The sequence below is a fragment of the Talpa occidentalis genome, unplaced genomic scaffold, assembly GCF_014898055.3.
Source record: "Talpa occidentalis isolate TD23 unplaced genomic scaffold, MPIMG_talOcc4v2.1 talOcc4.14, whole genome shotgun sequence".
Taxonomy (NCBI): Eukaryota; Metazoa; Chordata; class Mammalia; order Eulipotyphla; family Talpidae; genus Talpa; species Talpa occidentalis.
This window is the reverse complement of record NW_023601433.1, coordinates 80313109-80341101: the sequence shown is the minus strand read 5'-3', so window position 1 is coordinate 80341101 and position 27993 is coordinate 80313109. Positions and strand designations below refer to the sequence as shown.

At 46.3% G+C, this 27993-nt stretch overlaps 1 protein-coding gene across 1 annotated transcript; it reads left to right on the top strand.

The window, feature by feature from the left end:
• The first annotated feature begins 109 nt into the window (after window positions 1–109).
• Window positions 110–27925, top strand: SUDS3 (SDS3 homolog, SIN3A corepressor complex component). Its single transcript, XM_037511081.2, has 13 exons — window positions 110–251; window positions 2035–2104; window positions 4555–4610; window positions 6399–6470; window positions 8737–8756; window positions 9916–10072; window positions 14214–14309; window positions 15298–15359; window positions 15525–15546; window positions 16300–16405; window positions 22171–22255; window positions 24951–25036; window positions 25126–27925. Exons 1-13 carry the CDS (start codon window positions 110–112, stop codon window positions 25139–25141), a joined length of 990 nt encoding a protein of 329 aa, XP_037366978.1. The 3' UTR covers window positions 25142–27925.
• The last annotated feature ends 68 nt before the right edge of the window (window positions 27926–27993 follow it).

Below are 27993 nucleotides of genomic sequence, written 5' to 3'. Positions count from 1 at the left end.
CCGCTGCTCGAGGTCGCGGCCGCCCCGGGCGCTGCCAGGCGGAGGCGCCGTCCGCAGGGCGGGCGGGCCTGGTCCCCCGGCGGCGAGCGCGGCGGCGGGCAGAGGCGACATGAGCGCCGCGGGGCTGCTGGCCCCGGCCCCGGCCCCGGCGGGGGTGCAGCCGGCCGTGGAGTACTACCCCGAGGACGACGACGACCTGGAGAGCGCCGAGGACGACGAGCGCAGCTGCCGGGGCCGCGAGTCCGACGAAGGTGCGCTCGGCCGCTCGCCGGGCCGCGGGGCGGGGGCGGCACCGCTGCCGGAGGGGGTGGGGCCGCCTGGGAGAGGGGCGGGGCCACCTCCCGGGTTTGGGGGCCGCGGGGGGGTCCCCTGGAGTTGCCTCCGCGCGGCTGAGCGGGGGGAGGCCCTGGCTCCTTGTGCCCCCCAGATGGGGACCGGCCCTTGGGAGCTGTTGCGAGCTGGAGTTCCCTTTAGGGTTCTGCCCCGCTTCTCAACCGTCTGTGCCATCCTTGGGGTGCAACGAGCACCCCTTCCTTTTTAGATTCAGAGAGGACCAGAGCAAACCCGGTTTGGCTTGCTGGTCCCCAAGCTGCCCTGCACCCCCGGGATATGCTTAAAGCAGCCCTCCTCTGGGTAGTGCAGTGCAGGGGGGAGATGGATGATTGGGTGGGGGAAGGGAGCGGGACCTGGAATCAGGCGGATCGGATTTGGCTCACTCAACCCAGCCTTGCGGCCTTAGTCAGCTTGCTTGAGCCTCTACGTCTCAGTGCCCCCAAGTGTGAGCTGGCTGTGAGTAGTCCCTGCTTCCTGTGTAGGTGTGAGGAGTAAATGAGACATAGGGGTAAAGTGCTTGGCCTGCCTGGTATCTGCTGAATATTCAGTTACTGTTTTCACCCCTGGGGGGAGAGAGGAATTTGTTGACTGATGCCCAGGTATTGTGTGGAAGGTACCATGTGCTTTACATGTCGTTACTGCCTTTGGGAGCCTGGCTTTTCACACTGGGCTTTGTAGTTTGGCAAGGAACGCTTTTTTTGAGGGATTGAGGAAGGAGCTGGCTGGAGGAGGAGAGAGGTGAAGAAACATCCAAGGACAAGGCACCAAAAAAAGGGGATGAAGAGACACCCCAATACATGAAAAGTTGTGGAGCAAAGGCTAGACCAGCTGCCTGCAATGAGGTATATTATTCATCCCTGTGCCCCGAGTGCCAGGTGCAGTGGCTGGCATCTGTCAGGATCTCCTTGCCTGAAGGAGGGGAGAAAGGTTTGTGGAGAACGGGATCTGCAGCAGCCTTTAGAAAGAGAATTGCAAGCATCAAGTTGCAAGAACTGTGGGTTGGGTTAAGCTACATTTGAAGACAGGCTTAAGATAGTGTTTTCCTGTGACTCGCTGGCACTGCTTTGAGTGGCCACGAGGGGGAGCAGTGAAGCTAAATTTGGTTTATCCCCCTCAAGTAAGGGCTGTTGAAATTCTGTAGACTCGCCACCATTTGCTTATTTTAAGAACAGTGTTAAAAATGTTCTGAAAAAGTGTCCCTTCGAGCATCTGGTGTTTTTTCCCCTCTCCCTTTAGTTGTAACTTTGAAAATATTTCAGTTAATAGTTTACCTGGTTGTTTTGGTTCTCTTTTGAATAGCGCAAGTGGTCTCTATTAAAGGCAAATGCCAGAAGAGAATATACATGTTGGGTTGGTCTGAAATAGTGATCAAGGCTTGGCTGCCTGGAGCTTCGCACTCTCACACCCACGTTGCCTTTCCTAAACTGTCGGGTTCTGCAGAAGTAGCAGCCTTGACCATGAGTGCCTATTTCTGACTCATCCCTTTCACTGACTGCACGTCAGATAAAGCAGGCTCTCTGCATAATAAAAATGGTGTGAGCTGGCAATGGTATTTTCTTTTCTGGATTAACTATAATACTTTACATTGATGACTACATGTAGGCCTGCAATGAGTAGAGACAGTTGATTGTCACTGTGTCAGGTGATACCAGTTCTGTGCATCATGATGTTAACAAACCCTTCTTCCCCAATTTTACTTAGACACAGAAGATGCTAGTGAAACTGACCTGGCAAAGCATGATGAAGAAGACTATGTTGAAATGAAGGAACAGTGAGTAGGATTTTTATTTCTTTTTTGGAATATAGAATTGGCAAAGAAATATTTACAGTGACCTTTTGTATGTGGTTTTGACCCCAGGCTTCCAAAGACCATATATGTGTGTGCACAATTTCCCCACTTTAAATTGGCCACATTTAATCAGTCTTCCTGTTAGAAGAGTCTTTTGTGGGTAGACGTGAAAGAACCTTGAGGGAAATGATCCCTGGGAATAAGACCATATTACAGGAGAGAACTGTGCCTCCCTTAATTTTTTTTTTCCCCAAACATGTGAAAACCATTGCTCAGAGAGCATAAATGTTGCTTGAGGCTGCTGGTCTCTTGGATGGCGAGACCCAGGCAGCACTGCCTGTAGCTGGACAGGGTGCTGGCAGTGCAATGAACGCGGTGCAGGAGAACAGGGCTCCTGACTCCTGCCCTGGCCTTCCCTGGTCTTCAGGCAGAGCCATCACTAGATGTATCCAGGGAAACTGAAGAAACAACTTACTTTTAACACAGATGCAAGGCAGTATAGACTATATCCACAAAGTATTTATTGCATCTGTTTTGATGTTCTTGATTTGACTTTTAAACTTCTTTATCTTTAAATTGGACAGTGTACCTTCCTTTCCTACTAGATCCCGTTTGCAAATGTTTTGTGACCATCCTGTGCGTTCTGTCATCCTTCTCAAGCTTTGGTACCCAAAGGGTTAATTCAGCTAAGTGCAGAAAATTGTGACCTAATTCTGATCAGTGCGGAAAAAAGATTTTTCTCACTTCATCCCTGAAACTGCTTGCTTTTTGTTTCAATTTTACCCTCTTCAGGCTTTTTACTGATTTACCTTTGGCCATTCGAGATACAACTTCACATACCTGCTCTTCCCCCAAATCTCAGTGAATCTGATTTTTATTCTGTTTACCTCTTCATTCTGTTATTATTTCCTTGCAAAGACACTTAAAAGTCAAAGGCAAATTGTCTAGCAAATTTAGGTGGTAGAAAATTTAATACACTGTGTTCCAAACATTGACTTCTTGCAAGCAGTTTACACATCCATCCCTTCTTGTACTTGATATGTCTATTATTTTTAAAGATTTATTTATTTATTTATACAAGAACCAGGGTACAGGCCAGATGTGCTGGAGGATAAGAGGATTCACCAGAGACAGAGTGGGGAACAGAACAGGCAGACTGATGAAATTCACTGCTGAGGGGAACAGCGGGCGAGACAGGAGAGGTCTACTCGCCATGTGGGACCCTCGCCGGCTGGCCGGGGTCGAACTGGCGCTGCAGAGTCTTGGGTCGAACTGGCGCTGCAGAGTCTGCGGACAGCTTCACAGCGCGGCGCTCAACCACCTGTGCCACCAGGGGAGGCCCTGTACTTGATGTGTTTAAACATTCTTTTGCGATGGTCTTTTTATTGGCTATGACCCTCAGTGTTTTATAGAGAAAATCGTTTTGATTAAAATGAACTGCCTCATGTGACTCAAGGGTCCATCAGAATCCTCCCAGAAGCATCAGGCCTCCTGTGTAATCTCAGATTCCACTTTATTCTTTCCTTTGCCTGTGGCTAGTTGGGTGTATTTGCAGCTCTTGAACAATCAAAAGCCTGTTTGTCGGGCAGTATTCTTCATTCAGATGGCAAATGTTTTTGTTACTGTGAAGTTGGGGGTGTTTATCAGGTAGCAGCAAAAATATGGCCGCAGTGTGATCTACATGTGGAATCTCTGTTCAAACACAATGGCCGGCATGTCTCCCAGCTGCTAACCCAGGGGATGTCAGGGAAGAAAGTGATGTGCTGGATTCTGTTGTTTCATGTGTTGCGTGTTCTTACCTAGCTGGGGCTGCAAATAAGACCTGCATTTCAACTTTTGTTACTGAATTACTCCTTTTTCTCTGATCCTAAAAGAGCCTGCTTTTAGATTGACATGCAGGTTTATTTACTTTGTGCTTACACAGCTGTGCTAAGTAGGGAAAGGTGCTGAAGGCATAATCTTACTGCTTTGGAACATGTAATCAAATTGTGGAGGGTCGGTAGAAGAGCTGTGTTTTCATTCCACTTCTACAATTTCATGTGTGTTACTTCTTCGAGATTCAGAGGGGAAGAGCACAACATTTTCTGATTTTCTTTGTGCTTGCCTAGCTCTGCTTATCATTGCCACTCATTAAAATCTGCAGGTCATATTTGTAAACTTCAGACTGATTCTCTAAAGTTGGGGTATAACACTGGAGAATCAACAGATTTGGGGTTCGGTGCAAGAACATAGGATCCTTGTCCCTTTCTGATTCCCGTAACTGCAGGTGCACTTAAAATCAGTCGGCAGACTAATTTTCTCTCTCCCTCAAAGAACATTACTGGCATTCCCAAAATGACCAGGTAATTTCTGTTCATAGATTATTGTGAAATTGAGTATTGAATGTTTTTGTCTCTCAGTGTGGCTCTCTCTCTCTTTTTTTTTTTTAACAGAATGTATCAGGACAAACTGGCTTCTCTCAAGAGACAGTTGCAACAGCTGCAGGAAGGTTGGTGTGTGACTTAGTCCTTCCCTTCTGAATATAGTTCCTGATATTACCGGCCTTTCAAATCTGAAATCTGTTATTTCACTGCTCTTTGGAGAGACTCCAGATCCAATCTGGCTGATTTGGGCTACGCAGTATGCATTTTGCTCTTTTGCTGTCAGTAAAATGATGATTTTTGAACTATTATTTCAAAATCTCACTTAGAACATTGTGTGAACATGCTGTGAAAACCACTGTGGCTGAAGCTAGACATTTTTAGGAGATTGTTACTGAGGAATAAAATGGGAGCTGTCTTTCTAAACTGAATGCTCAGTAGCCATAAGTCGTCCTCAGCGCTGTCTTTTGGCCTGCTGAATTAGATGTGAATTGTGTCTGGTCCTGCGCTGTTTGCTCTCAAAGGCAGCTCTGTATGGGGTGAAGAGCGCAGGCTCTGGGGTGCCGTCACAGGTTGGAATCCCATCTTCTCTGCATTCTGGAAACTTGACTCTTAACACATTACTTTGTCTTGCTTAATTTGTTCTTTAGTCTTTGAGCTAAAGTAGATGAGCTGCATGGTCCATGAGGGGTGACTGGCACCGTGGTGCTCACGTGCACTTGGTGATGGGCAGCTGCTGCTCCTAAGTAACTCTTGGGCTTCGTTTTGTGGTGTTCCTTGGCAGGAAACTGCTTCTCCACTGGTTACTTCTGATGCGGGGACCAGTCAGCACGTCTTAGGCTGACTTCTTACTAGTAAAAAATGTTCCCCTGAGTTGCACTCACATATCTTTATTTTTTTTCTTTCCATGATAATGGAACTATTGAGAAAGAAATACAAGCCACTCTGGCAGATCTGTAAGCCTGACTGCTGTGGTTGAGTAGGATGTTTTGAAAAAGATGCCCTTAGCATTTACTGCTAAAGCCCTATGTTCAGGAAACAGTTCCTGAGGTTACTAAAATAGTTGGGGCCCTCATAATTTGCTGCTTTGGAAAAGAGCAATGAAATAAGTAGAGATTTGGTGGGGCCTCCCTGGTGGCGCAAGGGGTTGGGCACCACACTGTGGGGTGGTCCGTGGCCTCTGCAGCGCGGGTTTGATCCCTGGCCTGCCAGGGAGCAGCCCACATGGTGCAGCAGACCTCTCCTGGCTCGCCTGCTGCTCCCCTCAGCAGTTTACTTCGGTATATCTGCCTGTTCTGTTCCCTGCTCTATTTCTGGTGAATCTTCTCAACCTCCCGCACCTCTGGCCTGTGCCCCAGCTCTTGTATGCATAAATAAATAAATCTTTAAAAAAAAAAAGAAATGAGTAGAGATTTGGGAAGAGTTGCTACCCCAGCTGTCCTGTACTGGCACTAGCCACATGTGGCTGTTTACCTTTAATGAAGCAAAGTTGATGGTTCAACACTTCAGTTTCTCATTTGCACTCATCACAGTGCAAATGCCCAAAAGCTGTGTGTGATTAGCTGCTACCAGAAAGTTCTCTCTAGACTTTACTAAAGGAAAATGACTTTTTCCGGAAAAAAAGTCACCCTTTGCCTCAACCCATAGCCGGAAGCAATCAGGGTGACCTTAGGTTGGCCACAGCTCTCTGCTACCCCTAGAGGGTCTTCACCCACTGGGGCAGGTGGTTTCTGCTGTGTGCCTTGTTTGAGATCCGGAGTCTAGTTAGCTCTGTTGGGTGTGGCTTTCCTTGGTTTGTGTTTTACCTTGAGATTACTAAAATAATCACTTTTGCTACTAGAAAGTAGTTTCAGGCAACAGTTTGGAGCAATTTCATCTGTGAAGTAACTTTTTGTTTTGTGAATGCTTAAAATCAGGTACATTACAGGAGTATCAGAAGAGGATGAAAAAGCTCGATCAGCAGTACAAAGAGAGGATACGAAATGCAGGTAAGGCTGGGAAATAAATCATCTTCTGATTTCCCTCCTTTTGCTCATCACCTCTTTGGTTTGGCCATAAGAACTTTTCCACAATGTATCCCAGACATCCCACAGTGAGAGGAGATTTGGGGAGAAAAGACTCCCAAGCTACTGTTGTGTACAGTGGCTCACCTTTGCCCCCATTGCTGAAGAGATCGTGAAGTTGAGGCTGGGAGGGTGGCTCGTGGTGGTCAGGTGATGTTCCCGGCCCAAGGACTGTCTTGCACATTCTTACCTTGCATGCCTGGCTTCATGGACAGTCAGAGGGGCTGACTCGAGAAAAGGATGCGAGGTTGTTTAGTTCCTGTTTGAAGTTTGTTTCTATCTCTGTTCTATGCTCTGGGAGGGAAGGGCAACCCCTTGTTTGTTTCCCTCTGGTATTGAAGTGTAAGCATTTAGAGAAGAAGAATGTGCTTTGGTGTGTTTTACTCAGTCAGTGCATTCATTTATTGAGCATCTGCTCCATCTGAGCACTGAGAAATAAAGAATCTTGTGACACATTGGCCTTGATGTTAGGAAACTCGCTGGTTTATTGACAAACAACATCCAAGGGTTGATGACAGGTTAAGAGTGTGTAAACCCAGCTGCCTGTGCTGACAGATCTCTAAGTGTTGATTTTAAAAGTCCTCATCAGCCAGCATTTTGAACGCCAGCGTGGAGCTGGTTCCAACTGTGGCCCAAGTACTGTTGGGGGTGAAAATGAGGCCTGGGGGCCTTTCCTCAGGCTGCTGTCCTCTCAGCTTCTGGTCCAGTGACTTCACCTTTGTGCCAAAAATTAGCACCCCTTCTTTTGGTTCCCCTAGTGAATGGATGTCCAGTGTACCCCAATAGATCAAAAAGGAGCTGAAGGGTATGGGGTACCAGTAGAATGATGATGTCGCTATTAGCCTCCTGCCCACCCGTCTCAGGCCTGCCTACTCCACTTCAAGTTCCTGAGGATCCTCCTTGGGACTTCTTGAAAATCCTAAGCCCTCCTCCTGGGTCCCCTGTAGCAGGCGGCTCTGTGGAGGGTGAGGTCTTCTCCCATCCGTGCTTAGAGGTCTGTGCCTGTAAACAGATTTTCTCTGGGAGCCTCAGTTTCCCCATCTGCAGAGGAGGAGAATAGCTCAGGGAATTATTGGTTTAAGGAAAGAACATTGATGTAAGCTGTTTTTCTGAAACGAAAACTGCAGGCTGAGTATTGCGTGCTCTCAGTAAGAAAAATATTGTCCTCGTGTGTTCTTTTAGGAATATTTCTTCCCCTAGCTTCAAATGCAGAAGAGCTTTCAAAAGCACATTCCGTGCAGAGATAATCCACCTGCTTTAGTTGTGTCTGGTGTCTGGCTGCTTTACAGCCACCATCAACTATAGATGCTAATTGTCAGTTTGGCTTGTTGGGGCAGGTGTGAGTTCTCGAAACGGCGCAAGACCTCAGCTGCCTGGCCCGGGTGTGTGTGGTTCACGTCTGAAACGAACATAGGAGCAATCGTGTTGGGCTCCTGTGCCCAGTGAGTCGCAGTGCCAAAGCATCAGGGATCCTGGGGGCTTAGGAAATAAGCACTGGCTTGTCTTTTTCCTCAGCCATTTCCTCATTCAGTAACTGTTCGTTGACATCTGGGCTGTTAACGTGGAGTCCTTGGAACTCAGAACCCCGGAAGTGTGTGAATGTGCACGTGTACTTTTTGGGCCATGGATCTGTAGGATTTAGGGGGTATGCGAAGGAAACTGATAAAATGTGAGCAGCACTCCTGGAGTTGGTGGTCACCAATGAATTTTGTGGAACATTTGCGGCACCACACTGTCGCCCAGAAAAAGAGTCCAAGCCATGGATCTGTTTTATTCCCACTTTCTGGGTTAGTGTATTATGATCTGGTGGTGGGTAATCAGTTGCTGCTCGCCCGACACAGCATTAGGTGGATGTTGGAAGGTTTGTGTGTTGGGGGTACACGGGCTGGCAGGTGTGCTGAGTGGAAGAAGGGATGACTTATTTCGCCAGGGTAGTTTGCTTCCTGATGCTTGTTTTGCCCTTGGGCAGAACTGCCAGAGCTGATTCTGTTGAGGGCCAGATTTTAACAAGACACGAGTGCTTCTTGCATCCTTCCCTTCATGTATATCAACACTTTACTGATGAAAAACATTTGCTCTGTGTAACCGTGCTTTCAGAAAGCAATTACTGCTTCTAAATGAATCCTAACATCACTGTCTAGAAGGGCGCCACTGCCTAGCGATTCTAATTGCACTTTTTAATCTCTTTCAGAACTCTTCCTCCAGCTGGAGGTAAGTACTGAGGATCTTCTGGGGTGGTCTGCAGGCTCTTTCCAAGACTGGATTCTTGCTCTCCCGAGTCGGCGACCTTTCCTCAGTCACCATGTTGTTGGGAAGCCCCAGCTGGAATCCTTAGCCCTGCTCTGTCTGCCTGAAGGACGAGTGGTCTCGGTTCTGAAACCCCATCTCTTCACTTGGTGGTGCAGCCTCTGCTTATCACAGGGGCTTAAGGGGCACCCCCCCCCCCACACTGCTCTCTCGTTGACTTTTCTCTCAGATTAATGCCATTTGGGAGTGGGCCTGACTTAACAATGGCCTAATAGTTTGTTATCTTGCTCCCAAAGCAGCCTTGTCGCTGAATTGCCTCCACAGTTGAGTTTTACTATTGAAACTCTCGGGGTCAGTAGAAAAGACACATTGAAAATTTTTTCCTTTCACGCAGCAGACGCCTGAGTGCTGGTTCTGCGTGCTGGTTCTGCAGGAGGTGCAGGGCTGAGTGACAGACATGGGGGTGTGGGAGGGCCTGGTTTTTCAGAGCCACACTATTGAAGCCATTGGACTCCTGGGTCAGTGCAGCTCGCGAGCCCCGGCCACAGCCCACCCTAAGCCCTGTTCCCTGCTTACTGCAGTCCGTGGTGAGATTTAAAACATGGATGCTAAGGCAAATTTTATTTGATGATAATTTCATCGTTTCAGTACTTCAGGTACATAATAAATGATCTGCTCTAGCTGCACTGTATCTTACTGTAAGTATCAAAAAATATAGTAACTGAGGCCATCCTGACTCAGTAACTTGTGATTAATTTTAAATGTAGATATTTCATCTGGAACATGCTGTTTTTCTTTGACAGGTGTCTTGAAAAAGCTTTATTTACTATTTCTGAGGAACGTATGTTCTGTTTTAACTTGCTAGCCATAAAGTGAGAGGTGTGGATGAGAGGACATACCTGAGTAGCAAGTGAGGTGTGCTCACAGAGGGGAGTGGACGGACGTGGTGTGGTTTTTATCCGTTCCTTGGACACATACCCTGTCCTGCAGATGCGCATGTCAGACATCTCTCATCCTCCCAGCGAGGGGACTTCCTTCGCTCTTGTGTGCAGTGCTGGGCTTGGAGTCGGAGCTCTGGCTACCAGAGCCACGTTCCCCATGCCTGTGTTTCTCTTTTGCTCAGACTGAACAAGTCGAGAGAAATTACATTAAAGAGAAGAAGGCAGCGGTGAAAGAATTTGAAGACAAGAAGGTTGAGCTCAAGGAGAACCTGATTGCTGAGCTAGAAGAAAAGAAGAAAATGATTGAAAATGAAAAACTGACGATGGAACTGACTGGAGGTAGGAAAGCATGGTCCTGGGAGCCCCGTTAGGGCCCTGCAGAGACTTCCCTGTTACTGTCTCCGTGCCTCTGCAGAGTGGAGCCAGCCAAGGGCAGGTCAGACACCTAGTGCCATCCTGTACTGTGTGGACTCTGTGACTTTCGGCAAGCCGCTTAGCCTCCCTGAGCCTCCCCCGATCATAAAATGGGGCAGATCACAACCAACCTTGCCAGACTGTGAACACACATAGGCGTGTCCAGTATGCGCCCTACACATAAAAGGCATTCAGTAACGGTAGGCTCTGCATAGTCCATGCGGCCTCTCGGTTATGCTTTATTTAGTTTCTGGGTCAGCTGCCATTCCTGCCTTGGTTAGGCTCCTGAATTACTTACCCAGGTCCCTCTGTGGTGATGGGAATCCCTCTGCTTTGTTTTCTTTTCAGTCTGCCTTAATTACAGAAAAGGCATTGTCTTCCTTTGACCTAGATGTGAGAACAAAAGCTTTTGGCTGTCTCATCTCTGTTTTTAGGGCCCTCCCCCTGACCTTACTGGGAACATCTCAGAGTTGTTAGGATTTTAGCAGGGGTAACTACACTGAATATTTTCCTGTAAAGGTGGTCAGGTCACATTAGACTCCCAGCCAAGCTCTCCCTGACTTTCTAGGATTTAGTAATCTGCATATGGGGACCCAGCAGGTTGCAGGCAAGCTTAAAGGAGAAGCAATGTGGGCCGACTCTTTTGCCATATGTAGCCAGGAATTGGCTTGAACTGTAGCTACTTTGAAACTTGGCAAAATTTCTGCCATCAAATATTATAAGGCCTTCTGCACACTCCAAAATTTAACTTTGATGATCATTTTCATGAAGTGGGGTGCTCTGGGGTGTGTGACATTAGGAGGGGTCCATAAGAATTGCATTGTTTCCATGTAAGTCTTGGAGGCTGACTTTGGAACTAAGAGTATGTTTAAAAGCTATGTATCCCCCTTTGGTTCTGGCACTGTGAACCAAGGTGGCCCTTGACATGAAACTAGCTCTGTTCTCACAGTACACCTAGGAGCATGTGGTTGTGTCTTAAGTGGGGGACTGACTGGAAAAAATCTTCTGTTGGTTCTTCATTGAAAGACTTGACTCAGAAATTTTTTGTTTTTGTTTTTTTCTCTCTTTTTTGGTGAGGATGGATGCCAATATTGTATCGTCAGACAGCACTGTCCTCTTCTCGTAGAAATGCTTCTTTAATTAGACTGCTGACCCTATGGTACCTTGTCCTGTACTAGTCTGCCTGCCTGCTTCCTGGCCTGCTCACCATTTTCTCTGAACCTGGCTCTGGCTGGCACTGATGCTTCAGCACTCTCTGCTAGAGCCACCAGATGTTCGTGAGCCTTCATTAGGCTGGTGGGAAATATTGTCAGTTTATAGCTGCTCCCTTTCCATCTGCATGGAAGGATATCATCACCTTACCTGTGATTTGGCATCCTAATTATTGACAAGCTATAGACATTGTTTGGCCAGGCAGTTTTACAGCCAGAATCTTAACTGGAACAGGCGGCCCCCTCAGTGACTTGAGACCGAACTTGCCAGGGTAGAAAAGACAAATAAAGGCAGGGAAATTATTTGTAATGCAGTAAAATAGATTATAAAAGTGTTTAAAGCTATCCATGGGCATTAAAGGCACCAGTGTCCTTCCTCAAGCCATTTGGTACCCTTGGTAGGGAAAGCACTGCCAAGGTAATGAGAGAGTGTTAGAAGAAAAGGCACTGGAGCTAGAAGGATAATTAGCATTTCCACAGATGGCGCTGCTATGGTGGTGGATTAAAGGCCTTGATTTCAGTTGTCTAATTGAATGACTTATTTCACCTTTGTGGATTGATGCCCAGTATCCATGTTGCCTGGCCCTGCCTGGGAAAGTGGTTTCCTAAAGTCTCCTTTTCTGGTTCAACCTGAAGATCTCTTGAAAAACCAAGTGGAATAAGAGGCTAATGAGATGCTTAGTCCAGTTAACCTGTTGGAGACAGTGGCATCTGGTCACCGGCCTCTGGGGGTGCTCGGGGCGGTGTGGAGATCATTAGGACAGCTGGGTGGGGCAGGCGGGAAGATGCAGTGTTGCTGAATGGTCTCAGGTGGGTTACAGGTGGTTGCGGTCAGCATTCCCCCAAGTTGAAGTGTGAGATTCACCTGGCTGTCTTGATAAAATGCAGATTCTGGCCTGGGGGTCTGGAGTGGAGCCCAAGGGCCTGCATTCTAACCACCTGCCAAGGTACGGCTGCCGCTGCCGAGGGAACACACTTTGAGTGGCAAGGTTAACACTCATTACCTTGAGTGTTAGTTTTCTCTGAAGTTGAGGCCAAGTTTATAAATAACCCAAATAGTCAATGAGAATATAATGAGCTTTAAAACTTGGGGTGGGGGGGGGGCTTTGTCCTTTTTAATTGGTGTCCTCTTCCTGTCTGTGTGATCACTGCCTCTTCTTTCTTCCAGCAGCCCGCTGACTACCATTTCATTATCTTTTGTAAGTTCTTGCCTCACTAGGGGCATCTTCCAACCCTTTGGCCCCTGTTGAAGCTTCTCAGTAAAACCTACAAGTTTTCTTTAGAACATACTGGATTCATAGCCAGAGTCAGGTATAATTATCATATCAAAATAGAAGCTCTGTCTCCCGAGCTCTTATATTGAGTATATTTGAATTGCACAGAAATATGAGAACTGCCTCCGTGGGCTGACAGATGTGGATGAGTCCTGGCCCCTTCGAGGGCATAGTTCTGTGGTCGGTCTCCCCTGTTTGGCAAGGGGCTGATAGAACCCGCTAGGAGTGTTGGTGTAAAGGTCAGATGAGATGGTGCCTGAAGGTGCTTCGAGGAGCGGCTGGCTGGGCATGTGCCAGAAGTGGTGCCAGGTGTGGGCAGATTGCATGCTGGGGTGGGGTTCCTGTACCTGACTTGGGGAGACATCCCATAAGAGGGTGGCATGGGCAGTGAGGTTTGTTGAAATGCCGGAATTTCTTGGGAGATGGTGCACCTGTCTCCGGCAGCCTCCTGGGAGGGTTAGTGTTGAGCTGCCTCCAGTGACTGGGCAGGAAGGAGGAGGTGAGGCAGAGAGGAGCACTATGTAGAGGCTTAAAGGCATGAGAAGTATTCTGTGGGGGTTCATGTGAAGGAGGAAGGGAGGTCCAGCTGCAGCTTTGCCTTTGTCCCGTGGAGTGGGGATCCACTGGACTGTGCGGTGGGAAGAGTATTGTGCCAGATGACCTGGATCCTGTCTCCAGAAGAATCCCCGGAGGGCGGGATGGGCAGCTAGGTGTGGGAGAGACTTGGAGGTCAGTGTGGCAGGTCAAAAGGCAGAACTGCATTATCTGGTGCCTGCAAGAAGGAACACAAGTCAGAGATGTCTCTTGCCTTGAGGCGAGAGGAGGCAGCCTTGCAAAGTGAAGTGAGGAGAGGAGCTCTCAGCCTGGAGAGCTGGGGCTGCAGGGTGCAGAGGTTGCCATTGAAGGGCAGCTGGAGTTGGCGATTGGAGAGGCACTGGGGTGCGGGCGGAAATGAAATGACCCCAGAGCTCACCAGTTTATACGGACCAGGCCAGCAAAACGGAACCCCAGGAAGCCAGTTAGGGGCGAAGGAGAGATTTGTGTGGCAACGGCTGGGGAGGCTTTTGAGGTGCGAGGAGCCAGCAGCAGGGTCGGTCTGTGGAGAGAAGTCAAGAAGACTGAAAAGGGGCCTTTGTTACAAGTCTTCATTATGTCATTCTTGATAGTCAAGTAGCTACAAAAGGTCAGAAAAGAGTCAGAGTTTGTAAACGAAGACCTCGTATAAAAACGTTGGCACTGAGGCCAGTGGTCTCTGAAAGAGTCTTTTATACCAGTGGGCCTCAGTCCCCCCGCCTCTGTGGGAACAGCAGCAGTCAGTCAGCTGGCATCAGCCAGAGGCTTCTTCAATCCCACACCCCTTATGTTGGGTGGAGAGAGGACGCTCCCAAGACTAGCTTTTAGGGTGCCGGGGAGACGCCTGCGGGCTGAGCGGCCTGGCTGCACTGTGTTTCTGAGAGGCATGTGTGGGAGGCCAGCGGCGGGAATCGCTGCTGTTCTGACAGGGTCAGGTACTCTTACACTATAGAAAGTCTTAATGATTTTATGTGGGGGGAGATAGTCACCCACTCCGTTTTGCTGCAGATTCCATGGAAGTGAAGCCCATCATGACCAGGAAGCTGCGGAGGCGACCGAATGACCCCGTCCCCATCCCGGACAAGAGGAGGAAGCCGGCGCCTGATATCCGTTTGCATCAAGCCTTCATCACTTTTCCTTAATTAAGCCTGTTCAGTCCTTTGCCTCTCCAGTTGATAGACTGTATATGGCCATTGTCCCATAGTCATGTGTGACTGGAAAGCATATGTACCAAGTTCACTGTGAGAGAGTGTCACTGTGTCACCCCCCCCTTTTTTTTGGTTTTGTGGGAGTCCTCCATGGCTACTTTTAGGGGGAGGGATTTCTAGAGAGCGGTCATTTGGACAGGTACTTTGCATTGTACGGTAACCCTGCTTGGGACACTCACTTAAGGATACAAGGGTAACAGAATTCCATGTGAATTAATTTTTCCACCTGTAAAAACTAGGATAGTAGTTTCTTGTCTTTTGTACTTCAGTTATGTGTCCCTAAAACAGTGACTTGCAAGTTGTTGTTAACTGAAGGCAAATGAGATTTCAGCCAGACATCAAGCAGCCCTTTTAATCATAAAAATGGGAATGGGAGGCGGACATGGGAACATCGTTTCTGTAGCTTCTTGAGATAATTAGCCATTTGCTCAGAGTCCAAAAAGACTCTGTTATGTTTCTGCTACCAGAAAGGGCACAACTTCAAGATTTAAGTTGCCAGCGAAGATTAACTCTGCGTGCACGTCTGTGTGTCTATCTCTTCAGCTCTTTGGAACAATAGCACTTCATGAATTCAGGATGAAATTCTTCTTTTACCTTGTCCTGTGCTTTTGCTATTGTAGTTTCCTAATTAATCTCATTCCCCCATCACACGGAAGAAGCCTGTAAGAAGTGGGGCATGAATGAATTCTTTTATATTCCTAGGCACTGCAGCATTTGGTGGGAGAACCGTCAGCTTCCAAGAGGCAAGCTATTATTGTAAGCCCATCACATGACGTAGTTACACGTTGTAAATTGTAAAAAAAAAAAAAAAAAAGTACCATTTTGTCGATTTCTATTTATTTGGAAATCATGCTTTGCCAACACATTGCTTTAACTCTCAGCACCCCAGCTAAACTATTTGCTAACCGATGAACAGATCATGGAGGATCTGAGGACATTAAATAAGGTACAGTTTGATTTTTTTGATTTATTTGAAAGTTTAGGCTTGGTATGGTCGTCTGCTTTACTTTGTTCATTTGTTACTTGTTAAATCATTTTGATACCTTTGATACCTTAAGTTGTACCTGAAATGATTTTTCGCTAAGATTTTTTGTTGTTGTTCTTCCTACAGCTTAAGTCACCCAAGAGACCAGGTAAGTCTGTGATGTAACTGGCATTTTGTGCAATCGTTTTATCAATGTTGGAAAAGTATGTGACTCTCTGGCTGGGAATTGTTGCAATTTTCACAAGAAAATGTTCATCATTTGCCTGAGAGTAGTTATGAAAACTGAAGGGAACCTTACGTGCACCTTCCCCTGATTTTTTTTATAACCCTGCTGTGTTAAAGTTATATTTGTCTTTTCCTTAGAATTTACAGTAAAAGATACATTTGATTGATTGGTTGGTAGAGGATTCCTTCAGTGTAGGCATCAGGCTTAAGGTTTAAGTACACATCCATTTCTGAAAAGGAAACCAGAGGGATGTTGCAGTATCGCTGGCTTTCCGGTGGCTGTGTGTGACCTGGCTCTGGGAAGGGACAAGCGGGCAGCTCTGAGGCGCCCCAGAAAGGAGGCTGGCCCGGTGTTCAAGGTTCCTCCCAGAGCAGCACTCGTGAATCCGTGCTAGGTTGCAGAATAGAATTCTGAACGGGTAAGACTGTTTTGTGTTAAGCACCATGGTTACTCACACATCCCTCTACTCGCCAAATCTTATGGAAGAAAACGGGAGTCGCTTTTCTCGAAATTGCCTCCTAAGCCCAGAATTTCATTGAATTCCTGTTTATTACAACTGGGAGGGCTTAATGACTGTGACTGTTGCTACTTTGCAAGCATTTCAGTTAAGCGTTAGCTGGTAGACTCACCTGCAGCTTCCTGCTTAGTGTTGACATGTCTCTTTGGTTCCTTCAGCATCTCCATCTTCTCCTGAACATTTACCTGCTACACCTGCAGAATCTCCAGCCCAGAGATTTGAAGCTCGGATAGAAGATGGCAAACTGTACTACGACAAAAGATGGTAGGTAACGCCAACATACGGGTAGCTTGCGAGAGTCTCAAAGAGCCTGTTGGAAGAGAGGACTCTCTATTTATAGTTATTTAAAAACATAGCTGCTGCTCAGCTGATGTCGTACGGAGAGTAGAAAGCCATTTTAAAGTGCATCAGTAGGCATTGGATCCATACTGTTTGTTGGGTCTCAAGTAGCATTTCCCCAAAGTGTGTTCTTCTGAAAGTGGCCTGCTGCTGTACCATACTAGAGTTGGCAGGCTCCATCTTTGTGGCCCTGGAGACGGGCCCGGGTCTCCATCCCCCTGTGCCGTCTTCTCTTATGCCCCTGTGTGCCATCGTGAAGAGGTACTTTGGAAAAAAAGGGATTTTGTGTTCAGATAAGCTTGTGGGATGGTCATGTTAAGTTAAATGTAGCTCTCCTCAGGGCCTCTGATATGCTCTGGATTGTCACTGTGGATTTTGAGATGCTGTTAGGTGTTACTGATATTCTATCTTCCTTATCCTGCTGTGCGAGCATCGAATGAAACATACTTGGGGAACGGTGTCCTAAAACATCGCTACTCTAGATGGAAGATGAAAATTCCCAGCCTGTCCACATGTTCATTGGGAAAGAAATGGCAAAACAATATAAGAGCACTTAGTAGGCTCTTATTTTTGCTCTCATTTCCTGTCTGCCATGGGTTAGGCATTCTGCTGGGTGCTAGCCCCCTTTCCACAGTGCTCATTCTGCTGGATTTCCTTTCTGCTTTGTCCCTCTGCCTGGACACGCTCACTCAGTGTCGGTCGTGGCAGACACGTGCTTGTGTTCTGCCTTGAGAATGGGTTCTGTTGAGAATGTTGTTCTGGGCTACTGTCCACGTTCTGTAGCTGTCCTTGATAATGGCTCTCTGGTGATCTTTTGAGTTTCAACATATTTAACTGAAAGTTTCAAAATTGGAATAATGGTTATTTTGAATTTTCTCAGCTTTCTTTAGAAAAGCCAGCGTTGTATTAGTTGGTTACCTTTATAACCGTGTACTTCTGAAGTGGGCAAAAAGGCTTAGAGATCTAGTCGTGCCTGAAATAAAGCTGTTCCACCCCTTTGGTTTCAGTGAATGTCTCACCCAGTGGATGATGAGGGCTTGTGTGTTAGCCTCCTCTTCTGCCCTTCTCATTTGACAGTTCGGTATTTTGGAAAGGCCCATATACTGTGTGTTAATGTTGCTGCTCGGGACTCATCACCACTAGGTGGCAGGCCCTCACAGCGCAACACGCTGGGTAAAGTAAGATGAAAAATGTTTCTAATAATGAAAACCAAATAACCTTTAAAGATCAAGCCCACACATAAGAACCATCTTCAAAAATGATGAGATTTATCACTAACATTTTTACGGATCCGTGAGTCTTCAGGCCATGTGATATTTCAAATGATGTTCATTTTGTAATTGTGTTGCTTCAGATCTTCTTTCTCAGGCTTAATCCTTAGACTTTATGAGACGTGTCTTGGGGGTGAAGATGCATAAAATACAAATCTTGTTTTTCTAAAGAAAAGCTCCACGGTGACCGGTGTTTCATCACGTGAACAGACAGGTCTGGTTGAGGTGTTAGATCTCCTAAGGATTTTGAAGGAATTGCCCCATCTTCCCTACAACGGCAGCATAAACTCTGAAAATAAGGTCTCTGCGAGCATTCTGCTTTTTCAGTGGATTTAAACTTGCTTGTTTTGTTGTTCAATGTTGAGAATGGTGTCTTGTTCTCTGTGATTCTCTTCTTTGGCCCTAGGAGTCAGCATTCATGACACATTCATTGCAAGGTGACTCCCTCCCTTCCCTGCTGCTAACTGGAAGGTGTTGGTGGGAGTCCAGGCTGCTGCTCTCACCGACACAGAATGTGCCTCTCATGTCTCCTCAGGCCCTCGATGTCTGGCTTTTGTTTCCCCATCAGTTCAGAGGTTTTCATTTTTCCTTCTTTTTCAGCAGTCCCTGTCTGTGGAGGAGAGGTCAACTGAATTGTTTTATGCTCTTTCCAGTGGTGTGGAGTCTGCTGGTGAAACAGTATTTCTGGCTAAACATGTTTCATTGAGTTTTAAATGACTTCAGCGAAATGAGTGTGATTCAGGCTTCCCATTCTGGCATGAACACTTATCAAGCTACATTTCATTTTGAAAGATAAGCATCTTTCCTTGGCCTTGATCTTCTACAGCTCTTAAGGCATTTTATGCCCTGCTGTAAGTTTCCCTCACATTTTGATTTGGACTAATGACCCTTCTTAGAAACTACTGTGAAAGTAGCTGATAGTTTAAAATAACTAACTGATAGTGCTGGTGGACTGTTTTTCTCTCCTCATTTAAATCTGGGGCTGTTAATGTGAATCAGAAATGAAGTCACCTCCTTACTTAAGTGGGTTTAACCCTCCAGTCTTCGGCTGACGCAAAGGACTTGCTGCAAAACAGTGAATATTTGCAACTTGATAAGTAATTCCTTGCATTTCTGTAACATGGCATTTGTTTTGTTTGATGTTTTGAAAGGAGGCATTAATATCAGGATTGCCAGTAGGTTATCAAATTAAATTAATTCTACCTTCTCCTTGCCCCACTTTTTGACCCACCTTCTGAAGAAATTGCTTTCTTCCGTAATAGTAGTGGTGATTCTAGTTCATTGGGTTTAATAGTGGAGGCACAGCTTTAAGAGCTTAATTGTAGGGATTCCCAGGTCAGAATTTCCATTAGTAATAATGTAATAAAGTCAGCTTGACTTCAGGGCCTTGTTCTCTGAAGCTGTTTAAAGCAGTTTTTCAGCAGAGATGAGTTGCAGCTTATAAAGCAGGTTAATTGGCAAAAAAGTGATAATGTACATATTTACTAAGTTCTGTTGATGTTGCTTTTGAGCATTTTTTATGAAGTCTTTCCCCCTCTTTCATCAGTTTTTAGAAATTGAAAAGCAAATTTTATGTTGTTAAGGTAATCTAGACATTTTGGTTTCATCTTGAAATTCCCTTCTTATTTTTTTCAGAGAAGAATTCAGGTAATTTAATAGATCTGCTCTCCAGGAATATTGATTCCTAGTACCATGTGCAGTACCTGAGAGCCCCAGTCCTGGTACCCGGGACTCCTGGCTTGCAGGTGGGCTGTATTGGGAAGCACAATGTTCAGCTCTGCTGGGGATCAAATGGGGACTCTATGGTGGACATTTAAGCCAAACTGTTTGGTGACTCCAGAGCAGACAGACTTGGGAGATAGCCAGATGCTCAGGTCCCAGATTGCTTCTCAGGGCCGTAGACCAGATTGCATTGTTTACTCCCATTGTGCACAGGGAAGGCAGGCAGGGCTTGGGATCTGAACACATCTGAAGGAAAATGAAACATCTTATGACACTTGCTCCAGGTCTCCCAGCACTAACTGTCATCTGTGATATTGAGCTTGTAATTTAAGTGTTTTCCAATATCATGACTTATAAGGAAGTTTGGTTTTCTTTTATACAAGTAATATCCGGGGGGAAAGTAAGCTATTCGGTAAAGAAATAGTCTTACATTTTATGGTTTTATAAAATTTTAATACATATCCAGTGCACATTTTAACAGATTTACCCAGTTGGTGTTTGTGTACGATACACATGCAACATAAACACAGAAACACAATGGATGTAGTTTTCCCCTCTACTTAGCAATATATTGAGCATTTCCCACATGAATAATGCACTTCCACACCACACCCAAGACCTTTCTTTGTTAAAATATTTAGAAAGTGGTATGAGAATGACTTAATGCTAGTTACATATTGTTTTGTGTTTTCATCTCTAATAACTCGCACCCCTCATAGAATAACTGAATGTTGTTTTCTGTATATTCTAACCATTACTCAAGATGTTGCTGTTTATATTGGATAGCTGGTTTAGATGTGCAGGAAACTTGAGTTTTGCTGAGGACTAGTTCAGCCTTTCCTTATGCAATATACCATTCATACCTTGAGATATTACCTATTTAGCATAGCGAAGCTCCCCTGACCCAGTTTACCAGCTAATCTCTGGCCAAAAGAAACCTCAAAGCTTGGGTCTAAACCAATCTCGCTGTTCTAATTGCATTTATGATTCGATTTCTTGTAACAGTGTTTTCAGGAAGTAAATTGACTTGGAAACCTGAGTTTTCAGCTCTGAAGTAGCAGATTAAAGATCGCCTAGAACCTAGATTGGAAAAGATTGTGTGGGAGTGAGACCATCTTTCACTGTGGTGTCTTGGCAGTAGATTATGTCATTATATCAGCTAAACAGTCTTCTTTCTTCCCCCACACAAATTATAAGATGCTGGGCTTTGCTGTGAGATTTGTTTTGATGGAGTTTACATGAGTTAGAAGTCTGGTTTTGCCAGATCTTTGCAGTCAAATGAACCTTTAGTTCATTGGAGAATGTTCTCGACTGATCCAGCCTGGCCCAGCCAGGGCTGCCGGCAGCAGCTCAGCTGATGTGTCCAGCTCTTGTAATCCAGCAGCTGCTGCTTCATTCTGTGGTTGCTGTTGTCTCTGTGGGCTTTGCCTCTGGGTTTTCTTCAACTTTCATCTCTGGCCTTATCCTTAAACTTATAGAGGTTGGAGTTGGTCCTTCACGACAGGCTAAGAGAATAGAAATACAGAGGCTGAAAGGTGTGGGTAGGGCGCCTGTCTTCTCTGCTCCATTACAGGTGGCTTTCCTGACTCATCAGCTGAATCAGATAACCTTTGGTTCTCATGTCGCGACGCTGAGAATTCGCCTGGTTAGCTCCTGCCAGGCATGATTCTTTCATGTTCTTCACTGCCAATGCGTTGGGGCTCTGACAGCAGGGCCCTCCAGCCTCCGGACTGGTCACTGCCACACAGGGAGTGATAGAGGGCAGAATATGGCCTGCTGCCTTGTTGAGAACTTACTTGGACAAATTATTTAGAAATAACAGAACACGAATTCAAGCCCATTTCTTAGTTCTTCAGTGTTTTGAGGGTAGCGTCTGAAAGTGGGAACAGGTTTTACTTGGAAAAAAAAAATCTTAATTTACTTTTTGAGCTGGGATACGGTCAAAATAAAAAGATACTTGGGCCTCCCTGGTGGCACAAGGGGTTAAGACGCAACCTCTGAAGCTATTCGCAGCCACTGCAGCAGGAGTTTGTTCCCTGGCCCGGAAGCTACCCACATGGAGCAGCAGACCTCTCCTGACTCGCCTGCTGCTCCCCTCAACAGTGTATTTCAGTCAGTCTGCCTGTTCTGTTCCCCACTCTGTCTCTGGTGAATCCTCTCACCCCCCGCACCTCTGGCCTGTACCCCAGTTCTTGGATGCATAAATAAACAAATCTTTAAAAAAAAAGTTAGATACATAGTTTTCCAATGCTTTTCTTGGCTCTTTGCGGAGGACCATAGAATAAAGTTTTAAATATAGAAGATTTAGAAGGTAATTTTAATGTAATCCAAGGAATCCAGACTCTTCTTCAAATATAAATGAAGATTCTAATTTTTTTTTTATTTCATCCATCATTCCTTCTCCTTCTCCTCCTTTTTAAATTTGTGTCTTTAGTGATACAGTATTATATACTTAAAAATTTTTGAGTGAAGATCTTTTATTAAGTTTCTTTACCAGAACAAAACAAAACAAAACCAGAACCCACTAAAACAGTTACTACACTAAAAGGGTAGGAGGAAACTGTGGGACTGGGTGGGCAGGTCTGTAGTTTTGGTGTCACAGGTGTTTGCCTATTCCCAGACTCATTGAATTGATTTAGTTGTCACTCATTTCATAATAAAGTGGTTAAAGAAATGAACATGTACTGTTTTGCGCAGGTACCACAAGAGCCAAGCCATCTACTTGGAGTCGAAGGACAACCAGAAACTGAGCTGTGTGATCAGCTCCGTTGGAGCCAACGAGGTAGGGACGGAACCCCTCATCCTTGGGTAAAGCACAGTGTGATAAACCTGAGCTGCCAGTGCCTCCCAGAAAGGGCGTGAGGTCTTGTCTTGTGTGAGGTTAGGTTCTCAAGCCAGCACTTGCAGACAGAACTTGCACACAGTCAGGATCACCCTCAGAAATCCCTTATACGGCGTGCCTAGGACATACGGGGCTTTAGCTGTCCTCGTGATTTTTGGCCCCTCACGGCACAGTAACTCCGTTGGGAACTACTGAACTAGGCTACAAAAGACAAGTCCGTGTGATACCCCTGCAGGCAGTCCTGCTGCTTTTTAAGGTTACCTCTGCTGAGCGTGGAGCTGGCCTGTGGAGCATAATCCATTGTTGTATTATTTCTCTAGAACTCTTCTTATGCAGTAATAGATTTGTTTTGTGCTGTGAGGACTTAATAAGGCACCTGGCAAGGTTCTGGCACACAGTCAGTGCTCAATAAGCGGGTATAGGCCACACTACCCCTTGCTTGCTCTCTCTAATCTGACGTCCTGTTGCCTGATGAACAACTAGCTGCCAGGCTCGCGCCCTTTGGAGTTGGTCTCCTCAGTCACCCTGTGCAGCGGGGACTGCTTTGGATACTCAAGGGTGACTCAGCAGGCCCGAGTCCTCCAATTGGTCCTTCACTAGGAGGCCGTCAGCAGCATGTATCCAGTATTGTTAGTAGTTCTCGGAAGTTTAAAACTTCAGTAGCTGGACTGGCTTGATCTTCTGTCAGCCCACAACTCTCCACAAAGGAATTGATTTTTATGTGTCTGCCCACTGTAACTCATTCATCCAGTGCACAGTAAATCTAATGAAACTGGATTACAAAATAACTTAAGCCTCTTCTATTCTCCCAGCTTCCTGAATTGAAAATGCCCTTAAATGTGACCAGTTTGCAAAATGATTGTTTACTTATAAGTTAGGGAGAGCCTTCCAGATAAATGACTGTCATTCTCCTCTGGACCCAGAGTTTGTGTGTCACTCCAGTCATGTCAGGAGCAGGGCAGGGCCTCTGACAGACAGACCTGCTGTCCCACAGGCAGGAGGCTTTGGGATTTCCAAGCAGAGCATGTGTGCCTGGCTGCTGTCCAGAGTGCTAGTGGCTCCTGGTACCCCAGCCTACCTGCCGAGCCAGTGCAGCATTCTCTGTGACACCTCCGACTTCTCAGGGAAATAGAAATACAAGTTGGATTATTTTTACGCGCTCTCTGTTGAAGATTGTCATTCTTGACATAATAGAGTGTCAAGGAGGTCTGACGAGGAAACTCACACTGAGACATGCCTCCTGGAGTGGAGGTGCCTCGGTGCGTTGGGGGCAGACCACTCTGGGAATAGAAAACCTTTTCACTTCTTGGAAACATTCCAGCTTATTTTTCAGGTCAAATCCTATGTGACGCCAGAGCCACCTGGCTCGTGCATAACTTGACTTGAGGCACATTTGGTGGGTGGGTCTGAACATGATGGTGAATCAGTTTGGCTCTCCTTGGCGTGACTTATTTAAAAATGGTTCTGCGAGGTCCATCAGAAGCTTCATGTGAGGTCGTTACCTTTATTTTAAACTAGTCATTTGACTGAGAAGCCTCTCATTACTCATGTTAAAGAAATTGAGGTGAAGTGGAGAATAAATTTGTCTCAAATCTGGAAACGGAGTGGAGGAGTGAGGAGATCTATCGTAAAGTTGCATATATGGGTGAGTCGCTGGTTTTTAAAGAGTTAGGCTATGGCTCCATTTAATTGCATGTTAATTGAGCTGATGGGAAGGATCCTTAGGGATGCACGTTGCAGGAAGAGTAGGGATGTTGAGAGGTGCCAGGATTCACAATGGGACAAGTGCTTTGGGCCTTATTTTTCTGAAAACGGGGGTGACCAGAATACTTACTTTGTAGGGTGGTTCTGAGCGACAAAAGCCTCAGCTCAGTGTCCGGCACACTGAGGGCACAGGAGCCTCTTGCTTGGGTTGGGCAGGCCGGAGGGATGGAGGAGCCGATGTCCTTCCAGCCTGCTGTGGGGACGCCAGCTCTTAGCGTCAGTCCAGGCGTCCCCCTGCTGCAGGAGTTCATTCTCAGTTCTCTGGAAGAATGCATCTACCCTGTAAAATGCAGAACATCTGATAGCATCTCTGAGAGAGATCTAGTGAGGAGCTCATTCCACCTTCTCGTGATCCTAATTGGGCCTTTGCTCACTCCTGGGCATCTTTTTTTGTTATTTTTTCCTGCTTTTCCTGTCACAGCCATTAGCCTTAATTGGCAGGAAACCAGAGAACTGAAAGCTTTAATATGGAATTCCCTTGGAGCAAGGAAAGTATTTCCAAATTTGCTTGAAGTTTATGTTCATGAATATGTGTCTAGAATGTTGATAACACTCTAATCAAAACAGATTTGCAAAAGTGCTTAAGACCAAAGCCAAGACAGAACCCAACGTCACTGTGCTTTCCATTTTCTTAACAAAGGTGTAAGATAGGAGGCTGAGTGAAATGAGGTCAAGGGCTAACGCCTGCTCTCTGCACTGGAGACCACAGGCCCAGGAGGTGCTGACTAAGGCGTGGCCAGTTGAGGGGTCCTTTGAGGAAGAGGTGGCCGGCCTTGTGCCCACCCCCATTCACACAGACATTTTGATGCTCTGGAGGCGTGGCTCCTCAGTGTCAGCCTCTCATCTGCTTCCCTCTCCTTCTCCCTGGCAGATCTGGGTGAGGAAGACCAGTGACAGCACCAAGATGAGGATTTACTTGGGCCAGCTTCAGCGCGGGCTCTTTGTGATCCGCCGGAGGTCAGCGGCCTGACTTTCTACAGGGTTCTTCCCTTGACCCTTTTCTGGAGTGGTTTTGGTTTTGTTTTATTTTGTTTTCTTCTTAATAGAAAATTTTTAACTTGAGCTGGCTCATTGGCCTTGGAAAATGGAGAACACTGTTGTGGATTCTGCACGGAACGTTTGTGGCCAGCCACTTCCATCTTTGTGTCCTCCTTCGCTGCCTCGACCCCGTCAGCCATCTGTCACCACGAGACTATTACCGGGAGTGTTGGCAGTTGGATCTACTTACTTCATTGGTTTTTGCTCATACTTTGTTTTTGTTTTTGTTTTTTAACTCCCTTTGAATTTGGAAGGACATCTCTTTAGGTCTTTTTCCCATAAAGAAGAGCAGGAAGGGATACACTGTGCAGAGCATTTTCATGTTTTTAATCTGATTGGTGGATCACGTAGCTGCTTGTTGAGTCCAATTCACCATTTCCCCAGAAGCTTGGGGCAGAGGTCCTAGCAGAAGGAGATTAATTCTCCTGGCTCTCGGCCTTCTCGGAGAAATAAATGCCTGTGTAACATCTGGCATATGCCATCCATTCCACTGGCTGAACACAGAAAGATGTGCCTGGGAGACTTATGTGTGTTGAAGTAAACAGGGTGTGGGGAGGGGCACTTCGTTTTCATAATGTGCTAAAGGTACCATATTTTAAATATCATTTCATGCGAGTGGTTTATTCAGACACACTTGTTCTAGCTCAAGCTCTAGCTGGAGCAGGAAGTGGTCATTTCAGAAGTTTTCATTGGTACCTCATTCCTCTCTGCTGCTCCCACGTAGGTGAAGCGGTGGCTCGAGCTCATTATCTGGGTTGTCTGTTGTAGGTGGGGAGGCCAGATTGCTAGTGCAATAATCCGTGATCTGTAGACTCCCACAATTCAAATTGCACTTTTGTTGCCAGTGCCTTTATTGCACACTGGCCATGGCACAGCCCTGGAACCTTGTTGGCTTTCCCAGCCTCCCGGGAGACCTCACCCAGGCAGAAGACAAAGCAGACTCTGTCGTAGCTGTCACTAAACTTACATTAACTTACACTAAACTTCTACCGAATGCCTTCCCTGATCCCTCTCCCTCCTTCTCATCATTGGAGGAAGGCTTCAGCGGGTTGTTCTGTTGCCATCTCTTGAGATGTTTCAAGAATTTGGGATTAGAGCACATCGTCAGCATCTCTGTAGGCAAGCCCAGACTTTACACCGCCTAGGAAATCTTCGTAAGCAATTGCTTTGATCTCAAGTGACTGCTCCCATGTTGTCTCTGGGTGTGCATACCCCAGAGCAACTTGGGGGGCTGTGGTGATAAGTATATCCCTTCTCTAAAATCCTGGTTTCAACAGTTACCAACCCGTACTTAGTCAAGACATCCATGGATGTATTTGTGTTTTAATTTACAACCCATTCTTTTATATCTTTTTTTTTTTTTCTGATGTTGAAATCTTATTTAGAAAACAGGATAAATGATGCTGTTTATCAGAAGTTGCTGGGGCATCTTGTGTTTCTCCTCTGTCCCCTCATACCCCCATTATTATGTTACTGTGGTGAATCACCGCGCAGTAGATTTCTTTTTGATGGCCTTTGCTGTGAGGCCGCCTTCTCCTGCTTGAATTGTCCCGGGCCTGGGTCACAGCCTGTCGTGTGAGGGAGCGGTTGGTCTTGAGCTAGTGCCCTGTGATGGAAATGTCTTTAGATATGTTTAGTGTGTGTTGCCATCGATAGGCTTGTTAACGAATCTTAGTCGTCCTCCTAAACGGTACATCCAAGTTTGTTTAGAGGGGACAGGACTGGGTAAATAGCACCCGGGGTTCAGTGTCAGAGTAGCAGCAAGTGGCTTTTTTTCCTCATCCAGTGACACTTTTGTGCTTTCATTGATACAAAGACTGGGGTTTGGGCACTTGGGCCTCTTCGGCTTCTGTCACTTTCAGGGTTTTTGAGGTCACCCTTGGGGCACGGGCACGGCCCCATCACTGCCTTCTCAGTGTCCTCATAGGCCTTTACCAGGATCTGGGGAAGATGGGAAGCAGACTTGAGACACAACAGTGTAAATTACCTAATCCCAGAAGATTTAATTTTTCATTTCATCACCTCAGAGATAAAAAAAATCCCAGTCGAACCACTGTGACAGGCCCTGTGGTAACTGGTATGGAAGAGCCCTGTGGTTGGAAGCCAAAGGTGCTTTCGTGAGGGACAGAGGCAGCTTCCAGATTCCTCGAATAAGGGGACTGGCTCTTAGCCCTGGTTACTCAATCTTTGTTCAGAAGCTGTCACTAGGCTCTGTGGAAGTGGGCCCCTCCTAACCCCAGGGCACAGATGAATCCTCAAATTCAAACTCTTTCTTTCAGCTGATACTTAGGAAGCGGTTGGGGTGGACAATTCTGATCTAGAGCCTGTACGTGTTTTCATCTGTGGTTGAGCCTGTCCGCGTTGTTCTGATCCAGAACCTGTGTGTTTTATTCTGATCAACACCCTCTACATGTGCTGCATTTGAGGCAGCCACCTCAGCTCTTAGACAGTGTTTTCTGTGGCTGTGTCCCAGTATTTATTTTACCTCTGTTTGGGAGGTTCATGTGCCCTTCTTCAGCCCCGCTTCCTTGTCTCCCTAAGCCAGTGCGCTTTTGAAAAACTTCCAGACTTCTGTAGCCATACCAAAGCCAGGATGTTTCCACTCATTTGGATGCCAGTATTTATAGATGTTTAACTATCTAATTTAAGTTTTTTTTCAAGACTTCTAACTGGGGCCAGCGTAAGACCCCAGAGGCTGACCTACAAATGAAGCTACTTGTTTGTGAATGAGACCCTGTGTTCGGGCCTGAGGGTGACTTTTCTAAGAGAAATAAGGTGGTGTGTGGGTTGGTGGGGCTGGTTGCATTTTTTACCTATCAGGGCGGGGGTGGGTGGGGGATATCCTATTTTTTTTTGGGGGGGGGGAATATCCTATT

Excerpts from the sequence above, each read along its gene's own strand:
- SUDS3 (XM_037511081.2), top strand. The coding sequence starts at position 110 with ATGAGCGCCGCGGGGCTGCTGGCCCCGGCCCCGGCCCCGGCGGGGGTG. Across the intron at positions 252-2,034 it reads GGGCCGCGAGTCCGACGAAG|ACACAGAAGATGCTAGTGAA; the intron begins GTGCGCTCGGCC and ends AATTTTACTTAG. Across the intron at positions 10,073-14,213 it reads GACGATGGAACTGACTGGAG|ATTCCATGGAAGTGAAGCCC; the intron begins GTAGGAAAGCAT and ends GTTTTGCTGCAG.